The 15260-nt window shown below is 35.3% G+C and overlaps 1 protein-coding gene across 1 annotated transcript in view; it reads right to left on the bottom strand.

Annotated features, from left to right (window-relative positions):
• Positions 1–2033: 2033 nt before the first annotated feature.
• The window catches only part of LOC101631807 (transmembrane protease serine 11E), a 68656-nt gene continuing 55429 nt past the window's right edge, over positions 2034–15260 (bottom strand). The window contains exons 5-10 of the mRNA XM_004681459.1: positions 12516–12679; positions 9171–9209; positions 7634–7811; positions 5972–6231; positions 5304–5446; positions 2034–2195 (exon numbers count right to left, since the gene is read on the bottom strand). Coding sequence (XP_004681516.1) covers positions 2034–2195; positions 5304–5446; positions 5972–6231; positions 7634–7811; positions 9171–9209; positions 12516–12679 — 946 coding nt within the window. The remainder of the gene's footprint in view (positions 2196–5303; positions 5447–5971; positions 6232–7633; positions 7812–9170; positions 9210–12515; positions 12680–15260) is intronic.

The following is a 15260-nucleotide window of genomic DNA, read 5'->3' as shown; positions in this document are numbered from 1 at the left end:
TAAAAATTTCTCTGAGGAGTATGATAATATTGTGGATTGAATTACCAAAGTTTCTCCTTAATTGAAATCCGTCCATGTTGTTTACAGAGGAAGTTCCTTATGTCATAAATTTTAGTTTGGAAACTCACCTCCAGAAACCTGGAAAATAGTAATCACTAGGCCAACTTAAGTGCCTTTTCAAAGAATTATTGTATGCTTTTGATTTTACAAGACCCTACTCCAGAATTTCCAGTCTAGTTTTTGTTACTACTTGAAAAATCAAACATCTTTCTCCCCTGTCTTTTCTGACAGCTTGTGAGCGCCACCTAAAGGCACAACTGAAATAAGGGGAATACATTTTTAATGGAAAACAGAGAGCAATTTAGTTTAAACTGTTTAAAAATCATCAACTTTCAATAAATGATTTCATTAAAAGAAATAAAAATACTTTGCAAAGTATTTAGCATTGTCAATTCGTCTCCACTTTTAATATCTTAGTTTTGCTAAGTAAAACTAAATTTTATCAGTTCTATGCCATTGTTATTTAGGTTTTTAAAATGGCGTGCTTTTCCCTACTTATGTTAGTTTTTGACATGTTTTCAAATTAATAACATAGGTTATGGTGCAATACGGAACCTATAATATCATCAACATGCAATGTGAAGAGATACCAGATTCAGTGAACTCTAACCACTAATATCCGTGTATGTAATAGCACCAGTATAACAGCACCAGTCCTAACTTCCTATTAGTCAAGGTCCCCTGAATACTGTGTCTCCAAAATCTCAGTGGTTATTTGCCAAAACTAAAATTATGAATGCGGCTGATATTAGGCTTTTCCTCTACAGTTTTAGATACAGATAGTTAGCAATTCAGTGCCACACTAAACGCAACAGAGAAGACACTTTAGGCTCTTTCCTAGGACTATTTCCCTTCTGCACTCAGAGGAGTCCAGTGCTGACTAGAAATGGAAATGCAGCTGGGGGAGGGGAGGGCGGGATCTGCAGAATACTTAAGGCATTCTGGTTATTTGTAAATAAATTCTCATTCAAAACTCAGAATTTAAAAGAATTTCTAACAAATTGATTAGCAACATTTCCCCTCCCTTCCCCTTCATCATTGATAACCATTTGATAACGTTAAGCAAATGTATGATTTATTCATTATTTGTTAACTTACTGACCTCCTCAACAGTATAACATTAAGTATCATTTGCTCTAGCTTAGAACAAGTACATTATTTAGGAATTACACAGTCATTATAAGTCACAAGAAATCAGAAACTCTCTCTCATTTATTTCTGTTGTTGTTTGACTAGAAGTAAAAATAAAACTACATCATGGTTTTTCTGTATTAACTGTGTTGCATTTTCCCTCATTCCACTAGAGATTTAAAGAAAAAAAAAACTAATATTTTCCTATACATAAAAAGATACTTTGTTCCTTTTAACACTGCTTTTGCTTTTTGTCCTGTACCTTGAAAGTGAAAATGTACTGAGAAATTAAGGAAGGAATCATTTCAGATCTTATTATGCATTTGAAATTTATGTCAACAAGGCAAAATTTTGATGACAGAAAACTTCCAGGAAATAATAAACACAAGTTGGGATAGAATCCATCAGGAAGAAACAAGATGCCATGTGTGGAGCAAAGCAAAGAAGGAAATATATGCACCAGAGTTAATTAGGGCCTCTTCTGGATTTCCCTCTCTAAGAATGTTCTTTTTTTTTTTTTTTTTTTTAAAGATTTATTTATTTGTGCATTCAGAACTGGGGTACAGGACAGAAGTGCAAGGGTGATGAGAGGATTCACCAGAGACAGAGTGGGGAGCAGAACAGGCAGACTGACGAAGTACACGGTTGAGGGGAGCAATGGAAGAGAGAGGAGAGGTCTGCTGCACCATGTGGGTCACCTCCCTGGCCGGGAATTGAACTCATGCTGAAGCAGCTGCAGCTTGCTTCATAGTGCTATGCTTTAACCCGTTGCACCACCAGGGAGGGCCCTCTAAGAATGTTCTATAAACAAAACTATCTTCATTCTACTAGGTTTTTCTCTTTTAGAGACCAGTTTTGGAAGTGATCCAGTCTCGGAAGGCAGTCACTTTTGTATAAACACCAGGCTTGTTGGGTTGCCCGCATTCATCACCCCAGCTCACTATTCCAACAAGGTACCAGATATCTCTAGCATCGGAAGTGACCAGTGGGCCTCCGGAGTCACCCTAAAGGAGAAGAGAGATGACTAATTAATAAATCAGTTGGTTACAAGGGTATCTATTAATTTTATGATTTAAGTTTAAGGAAAGGGGTAGCTTCAAAAAGCTTCAGTTTATTTAAACATGGAAGTGATTCTGTCCATATATCACTTATTTACATAAAAAGCAAAAGCCAATGCTTGTAAAATTTGATTAGCCTCAGGGTTCAGTACTCAGATTAAAAGGTTCTATCTCTTTGGAGAACAAAATAACTCCTGTACAGGCTGCCTCTTCATCAGTGTGATGTAGCCTCCAAAATAAGGGTGAGGAATCTTACTGATAAGGAACACAGCATTATAGTCAGGTATCTGGGTTTTAATCTCAAATGTGGCCTTTAATTTACTTATTTGTAATGCACCTAATAATACCTACCTCAGATGATTATTTAAAAGCATGCATAAGACAGTGATATTAAATGTTCAGCATGACTCACACAAAGCAGAATATAGTGTGTGTGGGCATGTGTGTGTTTGTGTGTAAAAAAACTTAAAACTCTAGTTGTTTAAGTCATGTGAACTCAGTAGGGTTGTTTTTTTATACTGGCCATAAAAACAAAGTATTAGCTGATCATTCCTTAAAATCTAGACCTCTAGTTATAGTTTAGTTGAAAGTTCATTGAGTATCAAGAAGTGCTAATGAAGCTATTCATTAATTAGTGTTTTAGTTCCTTAACTTTTGTCATTCTGGTAACAAAACCTGGTGCTGTTTCCTTTTCTCTATTTCAACAATAAGGATACTGACATAGAAATTAAGTAGTTAGACTAATCACAGGCCATTCAGTAGCAGAATGTGAATTTTTTAAAAATGGTCTAGCTCAGATCATGCTTACCTCTCCCACATTATACAAACTTTTCTCTGAATTTCTTTTTGTCCATGTAAAGTTATTAATTAATACTAACTGAATTTGAAGTGAAGTGTATTTAAATCCATTAACCAGTAAACATTTACCCTCACATGCAGTAGGAGATATAGAAGGAGAACAAACATAGGGGCCTTGTCCTCAGGCATCTGCTTATAGAAATAAGATCTGTCATCTGAAGCTGTTTGAAAAGCAAGTAAACTTATAAGTGGAAATGCTTTGGAAGTGGAAAATGAGACTAAATTTGAACAAAAGATTAATTTTGAGATATAGATTTGAAAGTCAGTAAAGTTGATAGTTGAATTCAAATACAAGGCAAGTTCTTTGAGTGAGTGTATAGATACAGAGTGGAGAAAATGTACATCTGACATCTGAGTCTTGATTAGGGGCAAGGCTAGAGAGAGAGAGAGAGAGAGAGAGAGAGAGGAACCAAAACAAGGAACCAGAAATGACTGCTTGAAGAAGGAGGGGAGAAAGTCAACATATTTCAGAATCAAAGAACCCAGCAAAAGATCACATTAAAAAAAATTGAGAAAGAATAATAAACTCAAGTAATGATTTTTGATATAAGCTTATTGATGATTTTTGAGATATTAAAATATATGGAGTCAGTCAGTCAAGTGGCAAAAAAATATGGCTATTACATAAAGAAGAAAACAGATGGATTCAGGATCATGCCAGAGAGAGGAAAATAGGATAATTACAGAGCTTACTTGCTATTCATCTTAATTTCCTAAATTTGTAAGGGCTATCCATGATCCATGTCTAGGTAAGTTGGAGAAATATTTATAAGGGCTAATCACCTCTAAGTAAAATAAGTGACATAATTCCAGATGAAATTATATGACATCTGGAGTTCCTACCTGGAAATTTTTGATGGGGAAAGGAAAGGTCTAAGGAGATTATATTGGGATATATAGGGATGATATAAAAGTGTTCATGAGTTGATAGTTGTTGAATCTTGATATTGAGTATACTAGGATTTCATTATTTTGCTTTCTCTACTTTTAGATAGATTTAAAATTTTCAATAATAAAAATCTAAATATAAAACAACTAAGAGACATACAACTTTTCCTCTAAAAAGATATTTTCAAATGCTTAGTAAAGTTGGAGACAAATAGGACGTAGAAGATTAAGACAAGATTAGAAGATAAAACAATTAAGACAAGTAAAGATCTAATCTAGAATATCTAAACAATGATTCTATGACTGTCCAGAAGACCAAAAAAAAAAAAATCTTGCTATTTACATATTTATGTTCCATGAAGTTGCTGCAAACCTAAATTGATGAATACTGATCATTGGTCTTGGGAGAAATATAGGATTAGATTTCCATAAGCCTCTGGTTAGATTTATATCAACTGATCAACTTACAGTCACATGACAATGAACTTAAACCTTGTTATTTAATGTGTTATTGATTCATTAGCATTTAAAGTCCCTACCAACAGCACTGACTCAAGTCTGAAAGCTTGTGAGATACACATACTTTTCTACAGGTACAACATAGCATCTTGCACTTCCCTTCAGCACATTTGGGAGCTATTTTAAACAGCAAAATCACCAAAACAGAAAGCACAATAATGTGAAATTAAACAGTATGGTATGAAAGCTGAAGCCAGAAAGCAGAGAATCACCCTTTGCAACTTCATGTTGCTTACACATAAGGTGACTTAAATTTTTTGCCACTCTGTGTTTTTGCAATATCATGAAAGTATCTTGAGGATTGTCTTTAGTTTAATGTATTCACAAACATGTAACCCGAAAATAACAAGGAATGAATATATTTTCTTTTTTTATTTTTTGGAAATGTTTTCAAGGGAATCCTTGATGAAGTTGATTTTATTTTGGGAGGTTTGTTTACAAAATCAACTTGAATTTTCAGTACAATTTTGTATCTACATTGTTCCTCAACTAATTACCAGGGCCTCAGAGTAGAAAAAGAAACAAGGAAGTAAAACTAGTCCTGGGCATTTGTGAGAAACATGGAGAAAGGTCAATGGGTGAAGAAGTTTTATGTAGCAAACTGAACAAATACGAATTTGTCTAGCAGGTCTATGTGAAAAGTGGTTAGAAGCACATAGCCAATGCCAGATTCCTAGTTTTTGCATTGAACTGTGGCTATATTAGATGTAGACCCCTGTGTAGTATCTATGCAAAGAAAAGATAAAAGACAAAAAGTTACACAACATATTAATAGATCAAACCACTTACCTGACATGCATCTCTTTTTCCTTTCAAGGAACCAGCACATAACATTCTAGGAGTTATAGCATCATTGTAAATTTGTGGTTCATTACAGGTTTTAGTATCTATGAAATCCACCTGTACTTGCCGAAGAGTATTTTGACTATAACCTAAAGGGGGGAATAATTGTATATTTAAAGGCATTTATATATTCTATAAACCTTAAGAATGTCTCCTATAGCAATTGAATAAGGTAGTAGTAGCAAGTCGGGTTATGTAATTTTTCAGAGTAAATATTTCCTAGCTGCTTCAAATAGCAAGGAATCTAGGAAAGAAGCTCAAAATTGTTTAATTTTGATTCCATTGTTAATTTTAGAAGGTAATTTTGATAGAGATAAATATTAGCTTTATGGTTCTCTGAGCTTCACAATGAGGTATACTGATGATCCCTGATAGCTCCTTGGGTTAAAAATTCAGCTATGCAGTATTTAATCTTGCAAACACTTAAGCAAGCACCATCATTGCAGTAGTGCTTAATAGTAACCAAAAGCAGAAAGGAATTTAGTTGTCTTCTAAATGATTTAGCTCCTCTCTGACCAGTCCACCAACATATTTTTGTATAATGACATTCTGTTCTTTAAATGCCTCAGAAAACCAAATAGATTACTCTATTGAGTTTCTCTTCAGATTCTCACCATCATTTTGCAGGGCTCCAAATCCTGTCACGAACATCTCATCACCTGATTGAAACTGGCGTGATGCTTCAGGGAGACAAACTCTGTGTACTGCATTTGTGTAGGGAACAGAGCTAGTAAGTTCTACGAGTGCAATATCATAGTCATGTGATGGATATTTGTATTTTTCATGGACAATTATCCTTCGGATGTTGCGTTTCATTTTTGGAGGCTTTATTGTTACTCCAAAGGAAGCAGTCCATCTGGCTGGCTTCTTATAACTGAGGAGAAAGTGTTAAGCATAAATTCCACCTTACTAGCATATCACTGTAAAGTTTCATAGAAACAATTTAGTCTGCAGGTGATGATATAAATTGTTTTTCAATGTATAGTTTCTATGAATGGAAACAAACTCTCTCCAACCTGAGAACTCTGACTCAGGTCAGGTCAGGTGGAAATCCCACTGGCATCCTGAGTAGATACTCCAGAGCCTAGAACTTTTTGACATTTCTGGACATCAGTGACTCCAACAGGCAAATGGAAAGCATACCCTGTACAGGATGAGTAAACTAAATGTATTTTATATGCACCATTTTGCTTAGACGTGAACATTTTTCAATGTTCAAAAATAGTTTAACAAAGCTGTGTTAATATCCTGTATACTATAGACATTTTACACTTGGTTGAAAGTTCCCCATTCTATGAAATAAAGTTAATCAACCTATTCACTTGTATTATTTGTAACTATCAAATTTCTTTATATTTAATTTTTTTCTTACCAGATAGAATTTCCCCAGTGGGATTAAACCTATGATCTCTGATAGAGCTATAGCTCCTTTCTTTAACATAAAGCACCAAGTCCAAATATGATTAATTTTCTTTAAAGTTACTGCTTCCGGCCCTCCCTGGTGGCCCAGTGGGTTAAAGCACTGCTCTAAGAAGCTTAAGCTACTTCCGCATGGGTTCGATTCCCGCCTGCTCTGGAGGTGACCACGTGGTGCGCCAGACTTCTCCTGACCCGCCCGCTGCTCCCCTCAGCAGTGTACTTTGTCCATCTGCCTGTTCTGCTCCCCACTCTGTCTCTGGTGAATTCTCTCATCCTCTGCATCTCTGGCCTGTACCCCAGTTCTGTATGAATAAATAAAAATTTTTAAAAAAAGTTACTGCTTCCTTTACAAATTATTGTGTATCTATAAGTGGAAAGCTTATCTGCATGTCCTTATTTAAAGGTGTATTTATTTATGCATACAGAACCAGGGCACAGGCCAGAGGTGCAGAGGTGGTGAGAGGTTTCACCAGAAACAGAGTGGGGAGCAGAACAGGCAGATTGATGGAGTACACTGCTGAGGGGAGCAGCCAGCAAGTCAGGAGAAGTCTGCCCCTCCATGTGGACCAACCCCCTGGCTGCCTGGAATTAATTGAATTAGTGCTGCAGTGGCTATGGCTAGCTTCACAGTGCTGTGCTTTAACCTGTTGCACCACCACAGAGAGCCTATCTGCATGTCTTTTGATGCCATTTCCATTTCCAAATTAGGAAACCTCTGGCTAAAATGTAAAACAATCTTTTTGTGATGTATGTATTATCTTTATATTGAATTCATCTCAAACCTCATGAGCTATTTCTTTCCTGCCAAGCCCTAATGCACTTTGCTGCCCCCAATATTTGTGAAATTCTGGACTTACATCCTGAAGCAGTGAGCAGCACTCACAAGCCATGTACAATTAATTAAAGTCGCTCCACAGCGGTGGGCCCCATCCCATTGCAAGCTAGCTTGCCATGGCCATTCACCCTCTTCCACTTCTGTCCCACCAATAATTCTGAGACTCTCTCTTGAGGTTTTATTCCTTCGAGTCCCACAGCCTGCCAAAAAGAGATGATTTATTAATTAGTAGATGTTTTATGTATCAGATTGCATTTCTAAGTACTGAACATTTTGTACTTTTTGCTCCAATAGTGTCATTTTTCTCATCTTAGTATAAATTACAGTGTTTCACTTATTTTACTCCTATTTATCACATTTAGATCAGTCATTATCTCCTCTAGGATGCCTTTCCCCACTCTCAACATAAAAATAATGCCTTCTCTCGATGTAAATAATGTGTGCAAACATATTCTATGAATATACATATATTCTTCAAAATCATTTATAATGGGGGTTCACAACCTCAACACTACTTATACTTGGGACTAGATAATTGTTTGTGGGGAGAGCCTGGGGCTGTTCTGTGTACCATAGGATATTTGTAAAAATCCCTGACCTACACAATCTAGATACCAACTGCATTCCCCGCAGTCATAATAACCAAAAATATTACATTGAGGAATAATAACCGAAAATATATTGAGGCATGTGCCCTCAGGTGTCAAAATTGCCCTTGCTTTAGAATTATATTTCATGCATCTAGTCCCATAGGGAAAAGAAAATATATCATTTATTTTACACCCGTACTGCCTAACACAGCACTAGTATTTAGTAGGTTCCAAGGAAATAGTGATGGTAATAATGCGTTTATCCTTTGGTTATCTATTTAGTTAAATTTTTGAATTAATCAATATTCTGAGATGCTAAATGGTACAGTTCCTTCCATGTTCCAGCATGAATATTATGTACTTACTCTGTCACTGTCGAATTTGTGTCTAAATCATGCTGGGTTACTCTTCCACAGGAAAGGAAACTACTAGCCCTAAAGTATTTGTAAAATATCATACACACACACACACATTATCTGGACCTTCAGTAATTTGTCAGTATATCCAACTTCCCTATATTGCCTGCAATTTTCATAATATTAGACAAATAACATCAAGATTCTATTTACTGCATAGTAGCAAAAGGTTCCTGCCTCCAGCTGAAAAAAATACCAACATAGAGACTACTTTCATCTAATCTTTAGGAAAATTTTGTAAGAATATATTATAGATATGTACAATCAAGACATTGTGATGTAAAATTTTTTACCCCTTCTTTAACAGTTGCACAACTTACTTCTACTACAAATGTGTCACAGACACCCATACATTTACTCCAAAATTCCTCCACATTTGTTATTCTTTAATAATAAAATTAACCTCTGAAGTAAGATCAAGAAACTTGAGCTGTGCACTACTCAGTCATACTTTATTCTGACCTTATACTAGTACATAAAGGAAACCTAAACAATCCAGTGTTAACTTTCGGTAATCAGATAATATAATTTTAATAAATATATTCAAACTTACAGTTGTTCAGAAATTTGTCTGTTTCTGTCTTGTTGATTTCTGCAATACACACAAACAATTAACAGAACAGGATCAGCACTTCAGAATTGAGCAATGACTCTGAAAACTTGAACAACTAAAGGCTACATAATTCTTTAAGATAGTATCTCTAGGTTGCAAAAAAAAAAAAAAAACAATCACCTTCATTTATTATAGACATAGTATGTTTATAACCTTGGGGAAAAGGGACTCCTCAAAAACGTTTCTTAGGCCCTCCCTGGTGGCGCAGCGGGTTAAAGCACAGCACTGAGAATCTGAAGCCACTTCCGCATGAGTTCGATTCCGCCTGCCGCCTGCCCCGGAGGAGACCACATGGCGAGCCAGACCTCTCCTGACCCGCCCGCTGCTTCCCTCAGCAGTGTACTTCATCGATCTGCCTGTTCTGCTCCCCACTCTGTCTCTGGTGAAGCCTCTCACCGCCTCTGAGCCTCTGGCCTGTACCCCAGTTCTGTATGAATAAATAAATATCTTTTAAAAAAAAAAAAAACGTTTCTTAAATATCAGTGTGGATAAGAGTCAACAAAGGAACATTTTTATAATATAAATATAGCACAGTACAAAATTTTATAGTGTAAATTTTATAGTATAGGCCTCTGTGGTGGAGCAAGGGGTTAAAGTGCAGCACTATGAAGCTATCAGCAGCCACTGCAGCATGAGTTGGATCCCCAGCCTGGGAGCTGACCCACATTGGCACAGCAGACCTCTTTTGTCCTGCCCGCTGCTCCCCTCAGCAGTGAATTTCAGTAAATCTGCCTGTTCTGCTCCCCACTCTTTTTCTGGTGAATCCTCTCACCCCCCACAACCCTGGTCTGTACCCTAGTTCTTGTATGCATAAATAAATAAATCTTTAAAAAACACAATAATGGCATGCCTTTTGGGTTGTCTTACTAAGTGAAAAAGTTTTAGCACAACAATCTGAAGGCAAATTCATTCAACTCTAACCGGTGAACTTCTCAACAGTCAAGCCTTACCCTAACCAAACTCGACAATCAACATATACATAAAAGTCTAAGCACTCAAATTTCCTAACTCAGTAATTTGAACAAAAATATTCTCTATAAACTTAGCAGTATGGAAGTGATAAGTGCAAAAATTTTAATGTTAGCTTTTCTTTTAGTATTTAATAGTGCTGATTTACTAGAAATGTGTATTCTTAGAAAAATTTTCTTTTTCTTCTACCTGGCTTTTTGTAGAAAATGGCCCAAAAAAAAGTGACCATTTACTTTCAGTAAATGCACCTCTTTAATCTTCCTGTTTCTCAAGCAATTCCTAGACAGTTCTGGCTGTACATTTTGATACCACTAACAGCAGGGACCTCAAGAATGTATACTTTATGCAGCTACCCTGCACAGGAGGCTATATGTTCTGTTTGAACCAGAACTTGTTTAGAACACAGAAAGAACTCATAACATTCTAATAGACAAGCACAAACAAGGGATACCATTATATTCTTTCTTGCTCCCACTGCTTCTTCGTATCAGCCAACAACTTCAGCTCAATATAATTACATAGAACCTTTCTGTCCTTTCCTCACTTAAGATGAGATAGAAAGCATTGCCCAAATATCTGCTTAACAAGAACAAAAATGAAAAAAGGTCGAATTAGCCTGAGTAGTAGTATTCCAAATGATTTAGTAAGAACCAAAATGTATGCATGTATGAACTATAAAGTACAGTTGTATAATTTTCATGATCCACATAAAAGTTAAATGTTCTTATAATTGCATTATAATTGACATTTCACAACGTCAAGGTGAACAGTAAAACTCAATGCCAGTAATCTAAAATTTAATTTTTTCATTTAGAAAGTCATTAATTAGTAAATAATAATATCATATTAAGTCAATAAAGATAGTGAAAGAAAGAAAAATCTTTTATTCTACTACCTTTTTTTAAAGATTTATTTATTTATACATACAGAACTGGGGTACAGGCTAGAGGTGCAGGGCCAGTGAGAGGATTCACTAGAGACAGAGTGGGGAGCAGAACAGGCAGACTGACCAAGTGCAGTGCCTAAGGGAACAGCTGGCGGGTCAGGAGAGGTCTGTCACGCCATGTGGGTCAGCTCCGGGCAGTGACTGAACTCATGCTGAAGTGGCTTTAGCTTCTTAGTGCTGTGCTTTAACACACTGCGCCACCAGGGAGGGCCCTATTCTACTATTTTACCAGAACTCAGAACTTTTTAACTACACTGTATAATTTGGATCCAAAAATTATACAGCTGACCCTGACTACAAGTCTGCCTGTCTAAGTAAGAAAAAGGCCTGACCATCAGACTAGCCTTCAGTCTAATAGGTATATTAGCTTCTATATCAGCCCTTTATTTTCTTTCTATTTGTCTTTATTCTATATCATCTGGGGCCTCCATATCCCCAATATTATGTCCATTAGTCACATGTGCTTAGGGAGCTATTAAAATGTGGTTTTTTTTCTAACTTGAAATAAGCCATATATATAAAAGATACACTATATTTCAAAGCCTTAGTACAGAAAAAAAGAAAATATCTCCTGTATAATTTTCACATTGACTACATGTTGAAATAAAACATCTTTAAATATCCAATTATTACAATAAATTTCACATATTAACTTTTACTTTTTAATGTGACTACTAGAAATTTTGAATTCATACATATGGCACACATTGTATTTCCATAGACTAGCATTCTTGTATTGTTGTGTAGTATAAGAATTTAACTCTTATCCAGATCTCTATTTCCATGGAGGCTCTCCTATGTTTTTTACTTGCTAGTAATGAAGACCTTTCATCACTTTGTGCTTTGTCCCCATAAAACAACAAAAAATAAAAAGTAGCAGTTAATTCAAATTAGTCATAAAATATACCAAAAATAAGTGTAACTATATTATACACTTCTCATTGGTAAATGGTCTAAGAAGATATAACAAGATATGTTAATGACATTTACATGGATGGCAAAAGTATCTACCCTCTAAATTCTCAGAATTTAACAAGAAAAGAAGAGGAACACACAAACAAAGCCACTTTCTCCATTTATGGTTGGATTCTATAACTAAAGTATAAAGCCTGATAGAGAAAAAGAATCCAGGCCCATGAGTTAGTGTCACATTTTTTATTGGAGGCATAAGGTTTGGGCAGTATTAAAAATTAAAATACCTCATTAAGACTAATTTAATGCCCTCCCCCCCCAAAAAAAAGTTCTGTCAGTGGCAACACCCCAAATTAAAGGACATTTTTTTAAAAATGTTTTTAAATAGTGGTCAAGACTAAATTTAACGTGGAGCGACTGTGTAAGAGGAATATAGAACATAAGACAAATAAAGTTACTTTTAATTTCCACTGATGCAGGGTCTAATTCAGGGGGTCCTACAGCATCTTTCAGTTTTTCATGCAGAATACGCTGAATAAGATTATTCATGGCCTCAGGATCCTCAGTAGAACGAAATCTAAAAATCAGCAGCATATGAGCCAGCACTCCATAGTTCTCTTGACTGTGGGTCAAAAAGAAAAGTATGATTTTAAAACACGTATTTCAGATTAAGATGTATGGTACTATCGCAATATCTTTTTTCTTTGTCATTCATTCAAACCACACACAATCTGGAACATAATTTTACCCAATTTGTTTTGAACTACATTATAATTGTCTAATCACATAGACAACTCAGCCTCCCTGATATTAAGCTAGTAGCTCAAGGTCCTCCTTATTACCAAAAGATCTAGTTAAATACAATTTTTATCAATGTAAAATGACATTTTGTTGTCAGCTATTCAAAATTATCAACCACGGTGAAGCTAAAATCACCTCTGCCTTTAATCTTCAGATTTAATTCCCAGTAGCTGAAATCCAATGATTTCTCCCAGCAAACTGTGTGCTCTCCTAAACAACTTCTGAATCTAAGAATATTAGAAAGCTTGACCAGATTATGTTGACTAAATATGAATGTCTTTCTAAGATAGGGTATTAATAGCTTTTGTGCTATCTGAATTTGTCACTACCTTGGAATCATCACTGACTCTTCTTTCTCAGTCCCTTATGGCTACTCTATCCTCTTGTTTCCACATACTCTTAGTTACCCCAAAATCTGACTCCTCACTATGTATCAATCCCTACTTTCATAAACTATAAATAGAAATATAAATTAAAATTTTTATTTATAGAGCAATTTTACTTATAAATTTCATAAGTCATCCTTTCGAGGCAGCTTTTCTACTTTCAGAAATTTAATCTTCAGAGACACTCCTGTCTTCAAGGATGTGGGTGTGTGTGTGGGTATGTGTTCATCATCACCATGTTTTAAATCAGAAAACTATGTGACAATCCAAATTTCTATCAAAAAGTCATTGGCTAAATTAACTCTGCCTCAGACCTGTAGTGAAATACTACACAGTAGGCTAAAAAATAGAGTATATGCTTTGTGTATGTCATTAGAAAGATGTATAAAAATAAAATCTGGTGTGACACCAGAAGAGAGGAATCCTACAGTGTCAAAAATTAATAAGTATATAGAATAATGGTACTTACTAAATTTTAATTTTAATTTTTAAAAAATGGAAGTGTGTTATTTGGAGAGTAGAATTGGTGAGGTAGATTTCACCCTCTATTTTATATAATACTGTGTTATTTAAATCATATATTTTTACACTGCTTTTGAAATCTGAAGAAACAGAATTTAAAAGAAACATATCTCATCCCTTTTCATTGCATTAACATGCCTGTACTGAAAATTTTTTTTCTTCTTTATTCTCTCTTTTTTAAAGCCATTCCTATTGTGGCTGGCAAATAGAACTAAAAACAAAAACGAAACTCTTTCAAATATTCAATTTATCTCACCCCTTCTTATCATAATAAACCTGCTTGAAAAGAGAAATTGCATTCTGCCTCTTATTTACTTCACTGTAGTCTGCTTCCCCCCCCCCTTCTCTACTTAAACACTAATAATTTCTGGTGTTATCTTCAGTGGGTTCTTTTCAGTCTTTACTTGTTCTCTGAGGAGTGCTTGTCAATGCTGACAACTCCCTCCTTGAAACCTCTGGTCTTTAGCATCAATGGTGCCTCTCTCAAGAGTTCTCTTTTCTCTTGGTTGTTCTCACTCTATTTCCTAGACTGCTATCTCTATTCCATCTCCTAAATATTGTTCCTCAAAGTTTTTTCATCTTTCATTGTTTTTCTTGTAATACCCTTTTTCTGAAGAAAAAAAAATCATTGTAACCAGACTTTCTAATACCTTCAATTGATGATGAGAAATTTATATCTTCAACTCTGTTTTCTTTTTCTCTCCCCAACTCAGACTCATGTTTGTCTCATGTGGTCCCTTAGTATCTCAAATCCACATCCTATCTTTCTAACACACTTGCATTTTTTTTCTATTGCAATAACAGAATAAATGATAATAGCAAGATCACTAGGATAAAGAGACAAGTTGGAAAGTGATTTGAAAGACAGAACTTGTTCAACTTAATTATCCCAGGAACAGGAAGAGTATATTGTGACTTTCAGGTTTTTGTTGGTGTGACTGGATTTTCCTTGAATTAGAGAATTTTCTGGAGGCCTTCCACATGAACATGTGCATGGGCAGGCATATCATTCTAGAAATCAATAAGCAACTGAGACTACAAATAGAAATTTTGGGTTTCAATAGTATATGAAGTGATATGCCTGGAAGAAGTTCCCTACAGAGAGTAAAAGTATAAGGATTGAAGAAGCAGATCCAGATCCAAGAAACAATAATACTTCAAATACTTGAAGGATAAGATTTTCAGAAGAAATCGATCAAAGTAACATGTGAGAATATATGACATCTTAAATAAATGAAATAATACTGCAAATAGTTTTTATCCCATTTTTGAATACTACATGTTATTTGTATGAAGATACTATATTGATTAAAATTCCCATATATCTTGGAACAGAGAAAGGCAATATGAATAAAGCATGCACAGTATTTTTTTTTAATGTCCATGTGATATTTTGCTTAAAATATGATGTGCTGACTATGGAAAGCTGTTTGGAGGTTTCTCAAACTGCTAAAAATGGAGCTTCCATATGACCCAGTAACCCCACTCCTAGGT

Source organism: Condylura cristata, unplaced genomic scaffold (assembly GCF_000260355.1).
Source record: "Condylura cristata isolate star-nosed mole 26May11 unplaced genomic scaffold, ConCri1.0 scaffold00012, whole genome shotgun sequence".
NCBI lineage: Eukaryota > Metazoa > Chordata > Mammalia > Eulipotyphla > Talpidae > Condylura > Condylura cristata.
Note: the sequence above shows the minus strand (reverse complement) of the source record. Positions and strands in the feature narration are given on the sequence as shown.